Genomic DNA, 21,092 nt, shown 5'->3' with positions numbered 1-21,092 from the left:
CCTGATCTCTTCCCTCAATTCCAGTTTCAAAAATCCTTGGAGCAGAAGTCTGATTGGCTTGGCTTGGGTCAGATGTCTGGTCCTGGACCACTCAGCTGCAGCAAGGGGTTTCACATCACAGAGACAAAACATTCCCAGAGATTGGGGAATTCACTGGGAGTCTGGAAGCTAACCCACTTAGAAAGTTAGTTTGCCTCTCTAAGCCTCAGTTTTCTCATATGTAAAATGGGACTAATACCATCCAACACCACAATAAAGTATACAGCTCTCACATTTTTTATTTATTTTTATTTTTTATTTTTCCAAAGTGAGAAGTGGGGGTGGGGGTGGGGTGCAGCAGACAGACTCCTGCATGTGCCCGACTGGGATCCACCCGGTATGCCCACCAGGGGGCGATGATCTGCCCATTTAGGGCAATGCTTTGCTGCAATCAGAGCCATTCTAGCACCTGAAGCGGAAGCCATGGAGCCATCCTCAGTGCCCTGGCCAACTTTGCTCCCATGGAGCTTTTGCTGCAGGAGGGGAAGAGAGAGATAGAGAGAAAGGAGAAAGGGAAGGGCAGAAAAGCAGATGGGTGCTTCTCCTGTGGGCCCTGGCCGGGAATTGAACCTGGGACTCCCACACACCGACCTACTGGTGCTCTACCACTGAGCCAACCGGCCAGGGCCAGCTCTCACATTTTGACACTTTCATCTTGCCCTTAGATTTAGCTAGTACTGGAGGTTAAGAAATAATGAAATGGCCCTGGCCGGTTGGCTCAGTGGTAGAGCGTCAGCCTGGCATGCGGGGGACCTGGGTTCGATTCCCGGCCAGGGCACATAGGAGAAGCGCCCATTTGCTTCTCCACACCCCCCTCCTTCCTCTCTGTCTCTCTCTTCCCCTCCTGCAGCCGGGGCTCCATTGGAGCAAAGATGGCCCGGGTGCTGGGGATGGCTCCTTGGCCTCTGCCCCAGGCGCTAGAGTGGCTCTGGTCGCGGCAGAGCGACGCCCCGGAGGGGCAGAGCATCGCCCCCTGGTGGGCAGAGCGTCACCCCTGGTGGGCGTGCCGGGTGGATCCCAGTCGGGTGCATGCGGGAGTCTGTCTGACTGTCTCTCCCCTTTTCCAGCTTCAGAAAAATACAAAAAAAAAAAAAAAAAAGAAATAATGAAATAAACCAGAAAAACTTTTAACTTATTAACCCAAAGAAATTTGGTGACACACGGTATCTATTTCACATACCATAAAGCAGCTACTTTGTGTGTGTGTGTGTGTGTGTGTGTGTGTGTGTGTGTGAGAGAGACAAAGAGAGAGTCAGAGAGAGGGACAGACAGACAGGAAGGGAGAGAGATGAGAAACATCAATTCTTCGTTGCGGTTCCTTAGTTGTTCATTGATTGATTTCTCATATGTGCCTTGACTGGGGGGCTACAGCAGACCAAGTGACCCCTTGCTCGAGCCAGCGACCTTGGGCTCAAGCTGGTGAGCCTTGCTCAACCCCGATGAGCCTGTGCTCAAGCTGGCAACCTCGGGGTCTTGAACCTGGGTCCTCCGCATCTCAGTCTGATGCTCTACCCACTGCGCCACCGCCTGGTCAGACTAAAGCAGCTACTTTTAAACCTAAATTATTTCCTAGGCAAGACCTAAATTCTGGAATTCAGTGTCTAATTAAATAAAACCTTTAGCCTGACCTATGGCGGCACAGTAGATAGAGCGTCAACCTAGGATGTTAAGGTCCCAGGTTTGAAACCCTGAGGTTGCCAGCTTGAGTGTGGAATCATCAAAAATGATCCCATGGTTGTTGGCTTGAGCCCAAAGGTTGCTTGCTTGAGCAAGGGGTCACTGGTTCAGCTGAGCCCACCAGTCAAGGCACATATGAGAAAACAATCAATGAACAACTAAAGTGACACAACTACAAGTTGATGCTTCTTATCTCTCTCCCCTTCTGTCTCTCTCTCTCTTAAAAAAAAAAAAAATCATGGGCACATAAAGTTAGCTATAGACATTCAACTGTAAGAGCAGGCCACTTAGCTCAAATATTGACCATGGTACCCACTAATTTGTTTAAAATTGTCCCAGAGGATCCCACAGTGATTTTCATTTTGACAAATATCTTGGTATTCTAAATGCTTCCTGGCCCATAAGGAACCAGGCAGGCTAGAGCATGTTTGGGTGAAGATTCATATCTAGTCCATGAAAATACATAAAATGCTTATATTTTATTTTGCATTACACAGACATATGGATATAATTACAGTGCAGGGTATACCAAAGGCCATAAATAGCAGGACACTGATTTAAATTGTAGTTTAGGATTTCTCAAATCACTACCTTTTCCTAAAAAGTCCATGTCCTCATGACATTGTCCGCCCAATTAAAAAAAAAAATCAGGAAATATAGTTTATCATCTGTATGTGCTGTCTTCATCGTACAGCCGAACATTTCTAACTAGACATGTGGCTTTGGCTAGCAGCTTGATTTCTTCAATTTGAATATATTTTCGTACCTACCACATGCAAGGCTTTGTGGGATGGCCTTCTGTGAGATGACTCAAATATGCCCTGAGGGAAAGGACATGCTGAGTAGGGACTTCCAGAAGAAGTTAAGTACAGAATCTGCAACAGTTCTGAAAGCTCCGGACACATTTAGGAGGGTGGACTACCAAGCAGTTTGGTTTAAGTGTATGGGACATGTAGGGAAGTCAGGGGAGCTAAGGTTGTTGGGGAGCTATTAATTGGATACAGGTGTCAGAAGGGAGACAGCTGTCACAGATTTGGAGCCTGGGTGACTTGGAGATATCTTTTAAGCAGCACTAGGGAATATAGCTGGAAGAGTTAGTGTGGGAAAAAGAATGATGATTTTGGTTTTAAATATAGTAAGTTTAAGATCCCAGTTGGATATCCAGCTGGAGCTTCCAATAGATAACTGAAATGTGGGATCAGAGCTGGGAAAAGTTTCAGGGGCTGGAGATAGAGATCTGAGAGGAGCCGGAAGTGATAGTTGAACTTGATTCTCTGTATTGATTAGGACTAGGTTTGGCTGATAGAAGAGTGGCATCCTAATAATGGTAGCATAAACCAGATAGAAGTGTATTCCTTTCTCTCTCACATTATAATTCAGGAGTAAACAGTCTAGTGCTGGTGTGGTAGCTCTGGGAGGTCAGAGACTTAGGCTCCTTCTTTTTGCTCTACCAACCCCAGGGTCATGACCTTGTCGATCTGATCCAAGATTATTCAACATGACCACATGTGTATCTCCAGCTGATGGGAAGTGGGGAAAAATGAGAAAAAAAGACATGAACTGAAAATATAGGACCAGAAACCTAGTCTATAACTAGATTCATGGCTGCCCTAAATAAAGGTTGCATTTCTCGTTTCCCTTGCAGATAAGTGTCTAATGGGAAGTGAGCAAAAGACATGTGAGCAACTTCTAGGTTCACTTTATAAACATGTTTTGAATATCAATATGTCAGAGAGTGCAGTATTGTGAAGTCTAAATAAGCGGGGACACTCTTCTGAAGGAGGGGTTTCACAATGCTACTGACAGGTCTAGGAGGGTGCCAGCTAAAGACCTTAAACAGTGACCCTCAGCCAGGATGATTTTGTTTCCCAGGGGACATTTGGCAACTTTTCAAGACATTTTTGACATTTGTGACAACTGGCAGGAGGGCATGCTATTGGTATCTAGTAGGTAGAGGCCAGGGATGCTGTTAAATGCCCTACTGTGCATTAGGAAAACCCCTCAACAACAAAGAATAATCCAGCTCCAAAATGTCAATATGCTGGTTGAGAAACCATGTATTAGGGCAGCAATTTTCAATCCATGTGCCGTAGAATTTTTTTTATTTTTTTTTATTTTTTTTTAATTTTTATTTTTTTTCAGAGGCAGAGATAGACAGGGACAGACAGGAACGGAGAGAGATGAGAAGCATCAATCATCAGTTTCTCGTTGCGCGTTGCGACTTCTTAGTTGTTCATTGATTGCTTTCTCACATGTGCCTTGACCGCGGGCCTTCAGCAGACTGAGTAACCCCCTGCTGGAGCCAGCGACCTTGGGTCCAAGCTGGTGAGCTCTTTGCTCAAGCCAGATGAGCCCGCGTTCAAGCTGGCGACCTCGGGGTCTCGAACCTGGGTCCTTCCGCATCCCAGTCCGACGCTCTATCCACTGCGCCACCACCTGGTCAGGCCCGTAGAATTTTTAAAACATGCAATACCTGACTATTTAGTTAGGGCACAGACCTCTTTTCCCTTAGATTGTCAAAGAAAAAAGTTACAATAGCCAACACAACAACAGCCTTCTGGTGTGAATGCCCTGTCTTGAACCATAAATGTATAGGTCATATAACAGAGTTGCATCTTACTGGTCATGTCACATAATAAGATTGCATCTGATTTGTTATTACCATTATTTTTTTATTTTTCTTTAATTTATCCATTTTAGAGAGGAGAAGGAGAGAGAGAGAGAGAGAGAGAGAGAGAGAGAGAGAGAGAGGAGAGACAGAGAGAGAGAAGGGGGGAGGAGCTGGAAGCATCAACTCCCATATGTGCCTTGACCAGGCAAGCCAGGGTTTTGAACCGGCGACCTCAGCATTTCCAGGTCGACACTTTATCCCACTGCGCCACCACAGGTCAGGCTGATTTGTTAATTCTTGGTACTAGACATCCTTATATGCAAACATACATACCTGATTTGTGGGTGTGTGTGTGCATTTGTGTGTGCGCGCACATGTGTGAGTTTTTTGTTTGTTTGGCACCTGATTTTTTTTTTCCTTCCTTCCTTCCTTCCTTCCTTCCTTCCTTCCTCCCTTCCTTCCTTCCTTCCTTCCTTCCTTCCTTCCTTCCTTCCTCCCTCCCTCCCTCCCTCCCTCCCTTCCTTTTGTGAGAGGGAGAGGGAGAAAGAGACAGACAGACAGGGACAGCCAGACATGAAGGGAGATGAGAAGCATCAATTCTTTGTTGTGGCTCCTTAGTTGTTTATTTATGGCTTTCTCATATGTGCCTTGACCAAGGGACTCTAGCTGAGCCAGTGATCCCTTGCTCAAGCCAGCGACCTTGGGCTTCAAGCCAGCAATCTTCAGGATCAAGCTAAAATTCTATAACCATTAAATAACAACTCCCCGCCCTGGCCTGTTTGTTCAGTGGTAGAATGCTGGCCCAGCATGTGGATGTCCGGGTTTGTTTCCTGGTAAGGGCACACAGGAGAAGTGGCCATCTGTTTCTCCACCCCTCCACCTTCCCCTTCTCTCTCTCTCTCTCTCTTTCTCTCTTCCTCTCCTGAAGCCATGGTTCAATTGGTTTGAGCACATCAGTCCTGGACGCTGAGGATGGCTCCGTGGAGTCTCTGCCTCAGATGCTAAAAATAGCTCTGTTGCAAGCATGGCCCCAGGTGGGCAGAGCATCAGCTCCAGACAGGAGTTGCTCAGTGGATCCCATTCGGGGCACATGTGGGAGTCTGTTTCTCTATCTCCCCTCCTCTCACTTGGAAAAGAAGAAGAAAATAAATAAATAGTAACTCCCTTTTCCTCCTTCTACCAGCTACTGGTAACTATCATTCTACTTTCTGTTTCTGTGAATTTGATTACTTTAGATAAGTAGGGACATGATTTATTTATTTATTTATTTTTCTGAAGTGAGAAGTAGGGAGGCAGAGAGACATGCGCCCGACCCGGATCCACCTGGCATGCCCACTAGGGGACGATGCTCTGCCCATCTGGGCCGTTGCTCTGTTGCAACCAGAGTCACTCTAGCACCTGAGGCAGAGGCCATGGAGCCTTCCTCAGCGCCCGGGGCCAGCTTTGCTCCAATGGAAAGCAGCCTTTGCTGCGGGAGGGGAAGAGAGAGATAGAAAGAAAGGAGAGGGGGAAGGGTGGAGAAGCAGATGGGCGCTTCTACTGTGTGTCCTGGCCTGGAATCAAACCCGGGACTTCCACACGCTGGGCCGAAGCTCTACTGCTGAGCCAACCAGCCAGGGCCAAGTAGGCGCATGAGGTTTTAAAATGTTTATTTTATTGATTTGAGAGAGACAGGAACATTGAACTGTTCCTGTATGTGCGCTGACCAGGGATCTAACGGGCTACCTCTGTGCTTCAGGATGAAGTGCTAACCAACCAAGCTATCTAGCTATCATGGGCATAGGCACATGATTTTTTAAAATTTACATTATTGTAGAATCTCAGAGTTGGAAAAAAATCTTAGAAATAATGTAGCCTAGGAAGGCACCTGATTTTTTTTTTTTTTTGAGAATTTTCATGAGTTTATTTTAGCTGAACTGACAACATTGCTGAGAAGCAAGGTCTCAAATGCTCCCTGCACCTGATTTTTTAAAATGTCCCTTTAGAGCAAAAAAGGATAGGTAATTACTATTATTATTATTATTGCTATTTTATAATAATAATAATAATATACTTATATAATCAAAATTATACTTATTTTTCGGTCAGATCAACAAAAAATATGTTTTCTGAGTGCCACAGAATTTTAGTAATTAGTTTATATGTGCTATGAGATAAAAAAGGTTGAAAATCACCACATTTGCCTGACCTGTGGTGGCGCAATGGGATAAAGCATCGACCTGGAACGCTGAGGTTGCCGGTTCGAGGCCTTGGGCTTGCCTGGTCAAGGCACATATGGGAGTTGATGCTTCCTGCTCCTCCTCCTTCTCTCTCTCTCTCCCCTCTCTCTAAAAAAAAAAAAAATCAATAAATAAAATATTTTAAAAAAAAAGAAAATCACCACATTAGGGGATTAAGGCAGTGTTTCCCAAACTTTGCTACACATCAGAATCACCCAGGGAGCTTTTAAAAATCCTGATGCCCAGCCCTGGCCAGATAGCTTGGTTGGTTAGAGCATCATTCTGATATGCGATATGCAAGGGTTGCGGTTTGATCCCCAATCAGGGCATATACAGAAAGAAATTGATGTTTCTGTCTCTCTCTAAAATCAATAAATAAATTAAAAAAAAATCCTGATACCCAGGTCACACATAGACCAATTAATTCCGAATATCTCAAAGTTACCTGACCTGCGGTGGCGCAGTGGATAAAGCATCGGCCTGGAACTCTGAGGTTGCTGGTTTGAAACCCTGGGCTTGACTGGTCAAGGCACATATATGAGAAGCAACTACTATGTGTTGATGCTTCCCACTTCTTCCCTTCCTTCTCTTTCTCTCTCTTTTTCTCTCTAAAAATCAATAAATACAGCCCTGGCCGGTTGGATCAGTGGTAGAGCATCGGCTTGGTGTGCAGGAGTCCCAGGTTCGATTCCTGGCCAGGGCACACAGGAGAGGCGCCCATCTGCTTCTCCACCCCTCCCTCTCTCCTTCCTCTCTTGTCTCTCTCTTCCCCTCCTGCAGCCGAGGCTTCATTGGAGCAAAAGGTGGCCCGGGCGCTGGGGATGGCTCCATGGCCTTTGCCCCAGGCACTAGAGTGGCTCTGGACGGACGCCCCAGATGGGCAGAGCATCGCCCCCTGGTGAGCATGCCGGGTGGATCCCGGTTGGGCGCACGTGGGAGTCTGTCTGACTGCCTCCCCGTTTCCAGCTTCAGAAAAATACAAAAAAAAAAGGTAAAATCTGACCTGTGGTGGCGCAGTGGAGAAAGTGCCAACCTGGAATGCTGAGGTCACCAGTTCAAAACCCTGGGTTTCCCTGGTCAAGGCACATATGAGAAGCAACTACGTGTTATGCTCCGTTCCTTGCCCCCTTTCTCTCCTCCTCTCTTAAAAAAAAATAAAAAATTAAAAAATTAAAAATCGGCCTGACCTGTGGTGGCGCAGTAGATAAAGCGTCGACCTGGAAATGCTGAGGTCGCTGGTTCAAAACCCTGGGCTTGCCTGGTCAAGGCACATATGGGAGTTGATGCTTCCAGCTCCTCCCCACCTTCTCTCTCTCCCTCTCTGTCTCTCTCTCTTCCTTTCTCTCTCCTCTCTAAAATGAATAGATAAAATAAAAACTAAAAAAAAATAAAAATCAATCAATAAAAAGAATATCTCAGTGTGAGTTTGATTTCATTATCTCTTAAACCTCTTCCAACTCTAAAACCTTATGAGAAATATGAATGATTGAATACTGCATTTAAATCCAAATTTCCAAATAGCTGACAGCATGACCGCCACCAATCTTTGTTTCGTATGAAGTCCCATAGGTCCAAGTATATGGGTATAAAACAGAATGGGATTTTTGCCTGTGCTCAGTGGTAAGGATGACCAATCAATATTGGATCTCTAAATCTTTCAAGAAATTTTGTATAAATTCTATTCACATCAATAATTAGGAGTAGCTTGGGAGTTAGGGAAGGTCAGAGTCCTTCTGGCTTAGCAAATATATGGCTAAGAAGAAAAAGTATCTTCACACATACCCATGTGACAGAGGTTTATTCTCACTTCCCCCTTTCTCTTCCCTCAGCCGATTAGCAATAAAAGAGGGTAAAATGGAAGAAAGAAGAAAAAAAAAGAGTAAAATGGTGATGTCGTGGAAAAACTGACTTTGTTTGAAAGGCAAAACCACACACTGGTGTTTATGGGAGGACGCAAACTGGGGCGCTATTGAGAGGCAAAGGAGACGCTTATTAGGGGATGCTTTTCATCTTTACTGAATGAAGCTGGAGAATCAGGGCCTCTGATCTCTGTCCCTTTCTGCTGGGCTCTGAAGGCGGGAGCTCAGCTCTCTAATTGCCCCATGTGCTGGTTTTGTTTAGTGGCTCAGCTGGGTGGAGTGAACTCTAGGAAGCGATGCATTCATTTTTAGTTACCTCACCAGATTGCTAATTTTCACTCTGGAAGCATAAATCACCATAATTACTGTAATCCCCTGGTGGAGAGGCAGCTATTTCACCACCAGGGCAGCAGCTATGGCTACCACCAAAGCTCTTCTATGTGAGGCTCAGAACCTGGAGAGCCAGGAAGGAGTCCCACTGAGCTAGCTGCTCTGCTCTGCAATCTCAGGTTTGAATGGAGGGCCTGCTGGGAACTGACCCTTCTTCACTTGGGGGAAGAGATGGAGTTCCTGGAAGAGCAATTTCTTTTGAGTTAGTGGCAAGAGTGTGCAGATTAACACAGACCTTTGGCCCCAGGCTAACTGGACAGCTGTTTACATGCTTGGCTTGCAAACAGAATGTCAGTCCCTCTTTTCTCTGGTCTCTTTCCATCAACACATTTCCTGGTTCGGCTTGTTCTTTGCATCTTTCGTGAGGAAAGCCTTCAAAGTTCCTACAGGGCTGCTTGGCCTGTGGAGGGGCCACCCTGTGTCTCTTTGCTTCACTAGTGAACTCTTTCACTTTAAACTCCAAAAAGAAAAAAGTTCCTAAAGAATGACCTCAGACAGGAAACAGGAGCTACACAAACAACTCATCCCCAGAGGTGGGGGCTAAATATCACTAGAGAAAAAAGAAAACCAATGTAATTTGTCCCTTTGTCACCCATACTGGTAATATTAATTAATTATCTTTTTTTTTTTTTAGCACGTGAGAGACAGAGACAGACAGACAGGAAGGGAGAGTAATGAGAAGCATCAACTTGTAGTTGCGGCAGTTTAGTTATTCACTGATTGCTTTCTCGTACGTGCTGTGACTGGGGGCTCCAGTCAAGCCAGTGGTGAGCCTGTGTTTAACCCGGCAATCTCCAGGTTTCAAACCTGGGTCCTCTACATCCCAGGGCGATGCTCTATCCACTGTGCCACCAGCTGATCAGGCTGGATTAAAATGTTTATTTATTGATTTTAGCCAGAGAGGAAGGGAGAAAGAGAGAGAGAGAGAGAGAGAGAGAGAGAGACAAGAACACCAATCTGCCCCTGTATGTGCCCTGACCTGAGATGGAACTGGCAGCCTCCACATTTCGGGCTGATGCTCCAACCAACTGAACCATCTGGCCAGAGTGATTAATTTTTTTAAAAAAAAGAAAACCAACCTAAAAAAAAAAAAGAAAAAAGGAAAAAGAAAACCAACCTAACTAAGCCTAAGAAATATTAACTAGATGCTAAAGGATGATTAACTCATAAATAAATATGTGACCATTCCCACGGAAGGTGAGAAGGCAGAGATGGGGCAATACATTTTTTTTTTATTTATTCATTTTAGAGAGGAGAGGGAGAGACAGAGAGAGAGAGAGAGAGAGAGAGAGAGAGAGAGAGAGGAGAGACAGAGAGAGAGAAGGGGAGGAGGTGCTGGAAGCATCAACTCCCATATGTGCCTTGACCAGGCAAGCCCAGGGTTTCGAACCGGCGACATCAGCATTTCCAGGTTGACGCTTTATCCACTGCGCCACCACAGGTCAGGCCTGCAATACATTTTCTTAACAAGTTCACACCATAGAGTACCTGATTTTTTTCTTTATTTCTGACATTTTAAAGACAATCCTTAAAATGAGAAAGGAGGGCCTGACCTGTGGTGGCACAGTGGATAAAGCGTCAACCTGAAAACGCTGAGGTTGCTGGTTCAAAACCCTGGGCTTGTCTGGTCAAGGCACATATGGGAGTTGATGCTTCCTGCTCCTTCCCCCTTCTCTCTCTCTCTCTCCCCTCTCTATAATGAATAAATAAAATCTTAAAAAAAAAAAAAATGAGAAAGGAGGAACTTGACTGTGAGGGGAAAAAAGAAAGAAAGAAAAGAAAAAGAATGAAAAACTAGTTGAAGCAGAACATTTTTGCCAATACTGAAAAGCTTTAGAGAATTTAGAGCCCAAAGCATCCATCATTACCAATGGCAGGTTCGTGGCCTAAGAATAAAGGAAATTTTAGAATTTTAGGTCAGGGACTTTTTGCGCAAAATTGAGGCTGTGCTTGGGCATTAGAAGATAAGGCAGGCAAATAATGGATTGCAACAGGAGGAACTGCCCTGTGAAATGACCCTGACCCCCTCCTCTCCTCCCAGGGGTGCTTAGGGAGCAGACTTGATTTGTTTTTTTGTCGTCCAAGCACCTACCCTCATGTTAGGGCAGCAGAGTGGCCAGTTATAAACACAGTTCTGCCACTTGCCAGGAGTGTGGCATCCAGAGTATTCTAGTTCTTCCTTGATGGTTTTCCATCACTTTTCTTTTTTTTCTTTTCTTTTTTTTTTTGTATTTTTCCGAACGAAGTGAGAAGTGGGGGTGGGGTAGGAGGGTGAGGGGTGGAGTCAGACAGACAGACTCCTGCATATGCCTGACCAGGATCCACCCGGCATGCCCACCACGGGGCGATGCTCGGCCCATCTGGGCGCTGCTCCACTGCAATTGGAGCCATTCTAGCACCTGCCATGGAGCCATCCTCAGCACCGGGCCAACTCTGCTCCAATGGACCCCGGTTGAGGGAGGGGAAAAGAGAGAGACAGAGAAAAAGGAGAGGGGGAAGGGCAGAGAAGCAGATGGGCGCTTCTCCTGTGTGCCCTGGCCAGGAATCAAACCAAGGACTTCCACACTCCAGGCCAATGTTCTACTGCTGAGCCAATGGGCCAGGGCCTCCATCACCTTTCAAACCCCTAATGAGCTTTTCCAGAACTTACCACAGTGCCTGGGCACTAAGTAGATGTTCAATAAGTATTTGATGAATTGATCCAAATTCGAAGAAGAATTTGGGAGTAAAGTCAAAGTATGAAAAATGAAGGGTGTTTTACTACTTCACTTGCTCCGGGGTCCTGACCCTACCCGCGAGGGTCACAGATGAAAGAGCTCAGGCCGTCTCATTGATGTTTTCAGGTTAGTTCCCAGGCTCTCCGCTTGAGTCAGGGCCTCGTGGAATAGTGAAAAAGGAGCCTTTTTTTTTTGAAGTCTTTCTTCGTTAATAACAAGCAGAGTTGAGTGGCAGTTACACGCTTAGAAGCAAACCATTCTGATTTTGCATCCCGGAGCAGAAGTATTTTCCCTCAGATCTCAGTTTTATGCTAGCAGATAAAGCCAGGGCCATCTTGCCTGCAGCAACACCATTTTGTTTGGTGACAGGGAGTCCTGTGATTTTTCTCACTAATTTCCCTGAAGATGCCACCTTTTAGCTATACATGCTTAGATTATTTCTGCCTCCCCCACCCAATCTAAGGTGCTAAGAGGTTCAGTACTTCTCTGCTTTCTATCTCTAAGTTCCTACACAACTGCCCACACCTGGAAGCTGTCTCCAGGACAGAGCAGAAAAAATGTAGGAATTGTGGTTAGGGTGAACACATCTATCAGTTTGGGAATAAGCATAAAAACAAAGTCCTGGTTATTACAAGGATGGGTGGTGGTGTGGGTAACGATTAAACATAGACTATTTGTTTTGATATTTTTTTGTGAAGGTAAATTATTTACTGGGGCCTGACTTATGGTGGCACAGTGGATAGAGAGAGCATTGACCTGGAATGCTGAGATCACTGGTTCAAGGCCCCAAACTTTTCTGATCAAAGCACAGACAAGAAGCAACTACTAGGTGTTGATGCTTTCTGCTCCCCCCACCTCTTTCTCCTCTCTCTAAAATTAATAAATAAAATCTTTATAAATAAATAAATAAATAAATTACTGGGAACTACTAATGGCTGTGTTTAAAGGGCAACATGGAAGTTGTCCAAAGAAGGCAATATAATAATAATGGGCAAGTAACTAATCTGGTATAGTTAAAAAATATATAATATCCATAGGACAATTAGAATGCATTTGACCTTCCTTTGGTCCGGCATCTTTTATGAGGAGAGAGAATAGAGTTGATGTAAAAAACAGACCTGTAGAGAATTTTTATGGGTTTATTTGAGCCCAAACTGACAGTTGCCAAAAAGCAAGATCTCAAATGCTCTAAAGGATGACAGTTTCACAGTTTCTTTAATGCATTTGAAATTAAGGAGGAGTCACATAAAAAGATTACATGAAGGTAGAAGAAATCAAGGCAGGGACTAGGTTAAAAAATTATGTGTTCTCTTGAGGGTAGGAACCCCTTTGTGGGGTATTAATCTGGAATTTCAAAGTCAAAGATGTACAAGAACAATGGAGAGAGTTGGCTTAAAAACCTTTCATTAGAGAAGTTATAGGCTTGGGACATGACTACCCACGATGATCTGACCAGTTAGAAATTTATGATTTATTACAGCACCTCTTTTTCATCCACAGTAGGATTCTATGTGCATCTCTGTTTGGGGTGTCAAGTTATTAGTACCTATGTATTTACTTGTCTTCCTTCAGCTTCAAAAAATAATTCCATGGCCCTGACTGGGTAGCTCAGTTGGTTAGAGTATCATCCAATATGCTAAGGTTGTATGTTCGATTACCAGTCAGGGCACATATAAGAATCAAGCAATGAATGCATAAATAAGTGGAACATCAAATTAATGTCTCCCTCTCTCTCTCTCTAAAAAGAAAACAAATTCCATGGTGTTACAAGAAATATGTGTGTTGCATAAAAAAACTTTCACTTTGGAAAACGTGCAGTTAATGGCATATGTAAAAAAATTTAATAAGTTTTGCTGTTAATATATATATATATATATTTTTTTGGTATTTTTCTGAAGCTGGAAACGGGGAGAGACAGTCAGACAGACTCCGGCATGCGCCCGACCGGGATCCACCTGGCACGCCCACCAGGGGCGACGCTCTGCCCACCAGGGGGCGATGCTCTGCTCCTCCGGGGCATCGCTCTGTTGTGACCAGAGCCACTCTAGCGCCTGGGGCAGAGGCCAAGGACCCATCCCCAGCGCCCGGGCCATCTTTGCTCCAATGGATCCTCGCTGCGGGAGGGGAAGAGAGAGACAGAGAGGAAGGAGAGGGGGAGGGGTGGAGAAGCAGATAGGCACTTCTCCTGTGTGCCCTGGCCGGGAATCGAGCCCGGGACTTCTGCACGCCAGGCCGACACTCTACCACTGAGCCAACCGGCCAGGGCCTGTTAATATTTACTATTGAGATAAATGTTCAATTATTTCCAAATAATTAGAAAAGTTTTTATAGTCTTATAGTATGACTCCTACTACATGTTATGGTTCTATAGTCCTTTTTCCCCACAGAAAACCAAACAAACTCCAGGTTTTTTTCATCCTTCCAGTTAAATATTGGAGGAAAGCAGAATATAAATATGATTTTTTTTAAAGGCAAAGAAGCACAAAGAAAGGAAGTCAGATGGAATAAGCCCCTGGTATCCTAACTCCAAACTAGCAAGTTGAGCACATGTAATCAAGTGCAGAATTTTCCATTCTATTCATGAAGGAAAGGAGGAAGGGAAAGGGGAGGAGTAGGAAGAAGTCAGAGGGTACAGTACTGACTTCTTCGGAACCTGGAAGGAAGTGTGGAGCTCTTGGAGGTGGTGAGGACTATGGCTCCAGGGTTTTCTCCTTCTGCGTATGGTGAGATGTTGGATGAAAAGTTCAAAAGTGCCTGACCAGGTGGTGGCGCAGTGGATAGAGTGTTGGACTGGGATGTGGAGGACTCAGGTTCGAGACCCCGAGGTCACCATCTTGAACGTGGGCTCATCTGGTTTGAGCAAAGCTCACCAGCTTGGACCCAAGGTCGCTGGCTCGAGCAAGGGGTTACTCGGTCTGCTGAAGGCCCACGGTCAAGGAACATATGAGAAAGCAATGAACAACTAAAGTGTTACAATGAAAAACTGATTATTGATGCTTCTCATCTCTCTCCGTTCCTTTCTGTCTGTCCCTATCCATCCCTCTCTCTGACTCTCTATCTCTGTAAAAAAAAAGAAAAAAAAAAAAAAAAAAAAGAGTTCAAAAGTGCAGCAGTATAATGTAGCCTGAAGTTAAAAGCAAAAGGGTCTGATTTCCTCCCTTTTGGTTGATTACAGGGCCATTTATTTTGGGGGGCCTCCCTTTCCTTATTCATCACACAGAGAAGTGTGGTGTGAGAAAAGTCTCACTTTACCATAGAGGTAGAGCAAAGAAAAATGGGACCTGAAGTAAAAGTTGGGAGACCTGAACCTGACTAGTGGCGCAGTGGATAGAGTGTCAACCTGGGATGCTGAGGTCCCAGGTTCAAAACTCTGAGGTTCCCAGGTTTGAGGATGGGCTTGCCAGCTTGAGTGTGGGGTTGCCAGTTTGGGTTGCCATGGGATCATCATCAACATGATCCCATGGTAGCTGGCTTGAGCCCAAGGTGACTGGCTTGAGCAAGGGGTCACTGGATCAGCTTGAGTCCCCCCTCCCCCCCATCAAGAAGCAATCAATGAACTACTGAAGCAACACAACTACAAGTTGATGCTTCTCATCTCTCCCTCACCCCTCCAACCCTTTTCCCTCCTCCCCTTCCTGCCCTCGCATGTGCGCTAAAAACATAACAAAACAAAAAACTTGGTATACCTGAGTTTTTGACATTGGGTTTACAACATAGCAGATATTTTGGGGGGCAAGTTTTGAGAAGTGATTTTCACAAGAAAGGAGCCAGGTGGCATTCTGGAGACTCAGACTGAGGAGACCTATGGTTGACAAACTTTACAGTGACCACTGTCTTGGCCTTGGGATGGTAGTAACTGTCATTTGTAGTGTTTACGACGGGTCAGGCTCCTTGAATAACTATCTCATTTAGTCATCACCTAAATCCAGTTACAGCAACACTGTCACAGTTTAGAGAAGAGCAAACTAAGGTCCCAGAGATTAATTTGCCCAAGGTCACTCAGCTAGATAGTGGAAAGGGTCAGTTTCCTCATCTGTAAAATGAGTTAATAACAGAATTAGACTCCATTGTTTGCCGGTTTGTTACAGAGTCGCTTGAGATAGTCATGAGTAACGAAGAGGGAAAGCCCTGGGAATATAAGGATCAACTTGTAAAGCAAGCCTTGTCTTTTCCCCTTGAATTCGAGTTCCTTTCTTCAAGGCTTCTAAAGAAAGGCTTGGTCACGACCCCTCTGGGTGCCCTTTGCGCAGGCCACGGTCGCCCTCTGCCGACGTAGGGAGAGAGGACACCGAGAACAAACATTTCTGGGCCTGAGAACCGGCCAAGAAGTTCCCTGGCCTATAGAGGGCGCCATGTGGTATGCAGAGTAAGCCACTTGGACGTCCCTTCTGTAACACTTCCTGTCTGATCTCTATGATCTATCCGGTTACGTCGTAAGAAGTTACTTGAGTTTTCAATTCACTGTAAACAAGACGTTTACACGCCGACCCGGAAGTGGAAATTGGAGAGGAGTCGCAGTAGCTCCGAAGGCTGGCGGTGGGGAGGGGCCGGGGAGCCGTAGCCATGGCGGTGGCTGTGGCCCTGGCGGGACCGGTAACCGCAACGGAGCTAGGGCCCGCGGAAGAACTCGCTAAACTCGAGTATCTGTCTTTAGTGTCGAAGGTTTGCACCGAGCTGGACAATCACTTGGGGATCAACGACAAGGATCTGGGTGAGTTCGGGGAAGTTCTGCGGCCTCTGGGTTTGGAGAGAAGCGGAAGGAGAAATGGGGTTGAGGGGCTGAGTGTGTGAGTCTGTCACGGAGACTTGAGCCCAGGGAACCTGAGGCTGTGGCCTCCGCGTGAGAGCCCTCCAGGCCGAGCTGTTAGAAACCATTTTTCAGAGCTGTCAGCCCAGAGCGGCCATCGCTGCTTCCTTCCAGCTCCACATAATTAAACAGTGTTAACATGGCAACAACAGTAGCGGCAAGATAATGACAATAATGATGATGATGATGATGATGATGATAGACATTATTTTTCTTGCTTGTTGAGTAACTTTAATTCAAAGTAATCAATATGCCATTGTGGGGTATCTTGGGGAGGCCTGCCTTGGGCCCCGACAGTACCTACCTGTGAGAGATGTGAGGAATAATCCATGTGACGTAGTTAGCATAATGCCTGGCAGGTAGTAGATAGCCAGAGTCTTAACCATTGGCACTGTTGCTGTTAACTTGTGTCCATGTAGCCTAATGGCATTTGGCTTTCATTTATTGTCATCAAAAAGGTAAAGGCATACTCCTTTATGTTTGTTATTCAGGTCTTCTATGTTATTGTTTTGGACATTATAATCTCTAGTTAGTGGTTTCGTGAGAAGAGATTACAATGATATGGAATAATGAGGTCTTCATCTTTTAAATTCACTCAGAGGCCTAGTGAGCCATTTTGTAGTTGTCTTTTTATTTATAAAAAGTACCTGGAACAAGAATACCTTTCTGTTTACTAGACGGGATGCCGCCTGATTCATGAATCATTCAATAAAGCCAATTAGATCTTTAAAAATAGAACATAACATATGTGGGTAATCTTAGTAGTCTAAACTCTCTTTCTTTACCCTTACTGGATGGTGGTCTTTGGTTTTTCTGACCTTGGATAGTCTCATTAGTTTTGTTTACAACACACATGAAACTGATTTTTTTGTTCAAGCTTTCATTCTTCTTTTAATCCCTTTTCTCATTTGCAGCTGAATTTGTGATTAGTCTTGCTGAGAAAAATACCACCTTTGATACTTTCAAGGGTTCTCTGGTCAAAAATGGTGCAGAATTCACGGTATGTGTGTCTGGAGACCCCTGTTTTATTTTATTTTAATTTATTTATTTTAAAATTTTATTGATTTTAGAGAGAGAGGGACATCGAATTGTTGTTTCACTTATTTATGCATTCATTGGTTGATTCTTGTATGTGCTCTGATTGGGGATCAAACCCACAACCTTGGGCTGTCTGGAAGATGTTCAACCAACTGAGCTACCCAGCCAGGGCAGCCCCTGTTTTATTTATTTATTTATTTAAAAAATTTTAAAGTTTATTGATTTTTAGAGAGTGGGGAGGAGGGAGACAGAAACATTGATCTGTTCTTGTATGTACCCTGACTGTGGATCAAACCTGCAATCTTGGTGTATTGGAATGATGTTAGCCAACTGAACTATCTGGCCAGGGCACCCCTGTTTTATTTTAATGTCTCTACTGAATTTTAGTTTTGATAGGATTTAATTAGGGTTTTGATAGAGAAAGGAGATAATTTATAATTTATACATACCAACCAAACATAATATTAAAAAAATAACAGTAAGTCTGTAATATTTTTTATTTTTTTATTTTTCAGTTACAGTTTACAGTCAGTATTACTCTATATCAGTTTCAGTTGTATAGCGTAGTGACTAGACCAGTGGTTCTCAAACTTTTTGAAGTTGGGGCGCATTTAAAATCCTACAAGTAATTGTAGGTGCACTATATACAAATTTCTGAGAAATATGTTATAATAATTAAGTCAAATATTAAAGAAAAAATAGTCCAAGCATGCTATTATGGTAATTAAATGAAATAAATATGACAAAATTAAATTTATTCTGACATTAAAATACATTTTTATGTTATATTTTTTGAGTTATGCTTTTTAGAATTCATAAGAAAGAGGGGTTAAGTAATAAAAAAAGCGACAAAAAAGTTATCTTTCTATATATATAGATACATTCTTAGTAAGATTTAGTAAATTCGGCAGGTCCCAGCACAAATGTGTTAAGTTTTTTCATTCTTGTGTTTATGAGAAACACGAGCCTGATGTGTTCTAGCAATTTCTTCAATATTTGGGCATATATTTGAAAGGCAAACTCTCATTTCCTCGTCAATACATTGAAGAATTCCTCTCTTTTTACTCTTGTGTTGAGTGCAGAAAACCCCCACCATACATATCATCTTAAATTTACACCAAACAAAGGATAGAAGAAACTTGCCTCCAGTCTTTCCAGGGAACATGGGTGGTAGTGTAAATAATCCAGCACCACAGTTTAACAGCCTTTTGCAGCCTAATCAGGCAAGTGAGGTGGGGGGTTAGGCAGACTGTCAGCTTATAGCCACACCTCTGTCCCCCCAAAATCTAAATTTCAAAAACCCTGTTGGTTTTTTGGTCTCCAACAGGATTCCAACAGGTATCCTCTGGAATACCATAGGGCGCACCTGGAAATCTTCTAGGGCCTGCACCAGGGCTCCCTGGCGCACACTTTGAGAACCACTGGACTAGACAGTCAAGTGTGTAATGTTTTCATGCCACTAAGCAGTGGTGATGTAACTGGATATCCTGTGACACCTTTCTAGGAAAATGGGGCAGGTGGGAATAGCTGCCCTTCTCTAAAGGACATCCCTTTCCTTAGTGTTTTTAAGCACTGACCCAGGAGCTGACAATTTTCGTTCTGTTTCTTTTCAAAGGATTCTCTTATTAGTAACTTGCTGCGTCTCATACAAACCATGCGGCCTCCAGCAAAGCCTTCTACTAGCAAAGGTGAGCAGAGCTTCTAGCTGAGCTTAGCCTCCAGAATGATTTCAATTGTCAGCATTCTGTTTTTAGTTTGATGCAAATCTAGTGTTGAATTTCTTTTGATAACCATTAAGAATATTAAATATATCTTTTTTTTTTAATTCTTTCATGCCTTTTTAATGAAACAAGATCCAGTTGTTAAACCCAAAACTGAAAAAGAAAAGCTGAAGGAACTCTTCCCAGTCCTTTGCCAGCCAGACAACCCTTCGGTTCGGGTATTGATACCATTTTGAGAATGTCTATAACTGCATGTTCCCCCCACCCCTGCCCCTTTTCTTCGTCTCATTAGTTATTAACTTTTTTATTAGTTATAAATTTAAATTTTTTTTTATTAATTTTAATTTATTGTGTTAACATGGATTCAAGTGTCCCACTCAGTATAACTCCCTCACCCCCACCCTTTTGTCCCCCATTACCCACTTTGCCCCTCTCCTTCTAACTCCCTCCCTATTATAAATTTTAAGTTTACCTTTATTGCAACATGTTTTTCAAAGTTGAGTGTTTGATCACTCCCTCAGCATGTACTATGTATAGAATAGTGTTAAAGAGTTCAGACAGTGGTATTTGAGGGAGATGAGATTAGGAATTGTGGAAAGCAGTGATTAGAGATATGAAATAGGAATGGAATAACTTAAGGTTCTAGAACAGATGCCTGATGTATGAAATTAGATTTTTTTTTCTCCATTACTTGTTAAAATGTCTAATTTTTGAAATGTTTTAGTTTTTATTTTTATTTAGTTAATTTATTTTTTAGTGAGAGAGATAGAGACATAGAGAAAGACAGAGAGAGGGACAGATAGGGAAAGACAGGAAGGGAGAGAGATGAGAAGCATCAGTTCTTCATTGTGGCACCTTAGTTGTTCATTGATTGCTTTCTCATATGTGCCTTGGCTGGGGGGCTCCAGCTGAGCCAGTGATCTTGGGCTCAAGCCAGCGACCTTTGGGCTCAAGCCAGCAACCTTGGGGTTTTGAACATGGCTTCTCTGTGTCCCAGGCCAATACTTTATCCACTGTGCCATTGCCTAGTCAGGTGAAATGTTTTGGTTTTTAAGTTTCATCTTAGCAAGTATTTATTGAGTATCTTCTATGTGCCGAGCATTGTTGTAAGACTAGGGAGACAGCAGTGAACAAAATAGATTAGATTTTCTGCCTTCTTGGAGATTATTACATTTTAGCATTGGGACGGGGGCAGGAAATAAACGTATAAACTCCTGTAGTTGAGAGGAGACAGTAAATAAACAAGTAATAACTAAGTATATAATACAGCTGATAGGGATAAAAGCAATGGAAAAAAGTAAGTGAAAGGAGAGAGGGATGTGCAGAGGGAGAGTTGCTTTTTAAAAATTTTAGCACCTATTTTCTATTTATAATCATTATTTACATGCTTTCATAGAAGGGGTGATATCTAATTTCCTTTCATAGCCTTGCTGAATGACAAAGGGGATTTGCCAAATGTAGAAATGACTTCCAAGAGCCTTTGCGCGTTCTTCTGCCTCTATCTCAAATTGTGTTGGAAATCTCTGTCCACTTTTTGCCTCCTTCACATAAGCAGTCAGTGATGTGTAGGGTCTGTCAGGTTTGTAGTACCTGAAGTATTTATATTTTAATTTTGAATTCTTATAAGTGTTAATTTGAACCAAACCGAGGACAGTGTTGGGAAGCAAGATATCAGATACTCCTGAAGCACAGAATCTTGAGTGACTTTTGTCCCTTCTTCTAACTTTGCTGGCCTCTGCCTCTAGACCATGCTGGACGAGGAAGATGTGAAAGTCGCTGTGGATGTCTTGAAGGAGCTGGAGGCTCTAATGCCCAGCGCAGCAGGCCAGGAGAAGCCGAGAGACGCTGAGCACCGGTTTGTCCTTGGTGTCCTGTCCTTTGAAAGTTTAGCATGCTATGACAGTTGAATTTTGCACACCAGCCAAGCAAAATTTTGGGCTAGTTTACAGAATGTAGACTAGCCATTACCATATTATTGGATCTTTTATTTATTTATTTGTTTGTTGATTTAAGA

At 43.7% G+C, this 21,092-nt stretch overlaps 2 protein-coding genes across 4 annotated transcripts in view; both read left to right on the top strand.

Moving 5' to 3' along the window:
• The window catches only part of TMEM106A (transmembrane protein 106A), a 158,061-nt gene that overhangs the window by 123,899 nt on the left and 13,070 nt on the right, over positions 1-21,092 (top strand). The gene's annotated exons all lie outside the window — the stretch shown is intronic.
• The window catches only part of DHX8 (DEAH-box helicase 8), a 31,351-nt gene continuing 26,271 nt past the window's right edge, over positions 16,013-21,092 (top strand). The window contains exons 1-5 of the mRNA XM_066364068.1: positions 16,013-16,223; positions 17,234-17,319; positions 18,973-19,045; positions 19,211-19,296; positions 20,824-20,933. Coding sequence (XP_066220165.1) covers positions 16,076-16,223; positions 17,234-17,319; positions 18,973-19,045; positions 19,211-19,296; positions 20,824-20,933 — 503 coding nt within the window. The 5' untranslated portion in view covers positions 16,013-16,075. The remainder of the gene's footprint in view (positions 16,224-17,233; positions 17,320-18,972; positions 19,046-19,210; positions 19,297-20,823; positions 20,934-21,092) is intronic.

The sequence above is a fragment of the Saccopteryx leptura genome, chromosome 2, assembly GCF_036850995.1.
Source record: "Saccopteryx leptura isolate mSacLep1 chromosome 2, mSacLep1_pri_phased_curated, whole genome shotgun sequence".
Lineage (NCBI taxonomy): Eukaryota > Metazoa > Chordata > Mammalia > Chiroptera > Emballonuridae > Saccopteryx > Saccopteryx leptura.
Note: the sequence above shows the minus strand (reverse complement) of the source record. Positions and strands in the feature narration are given on the sequence as shown.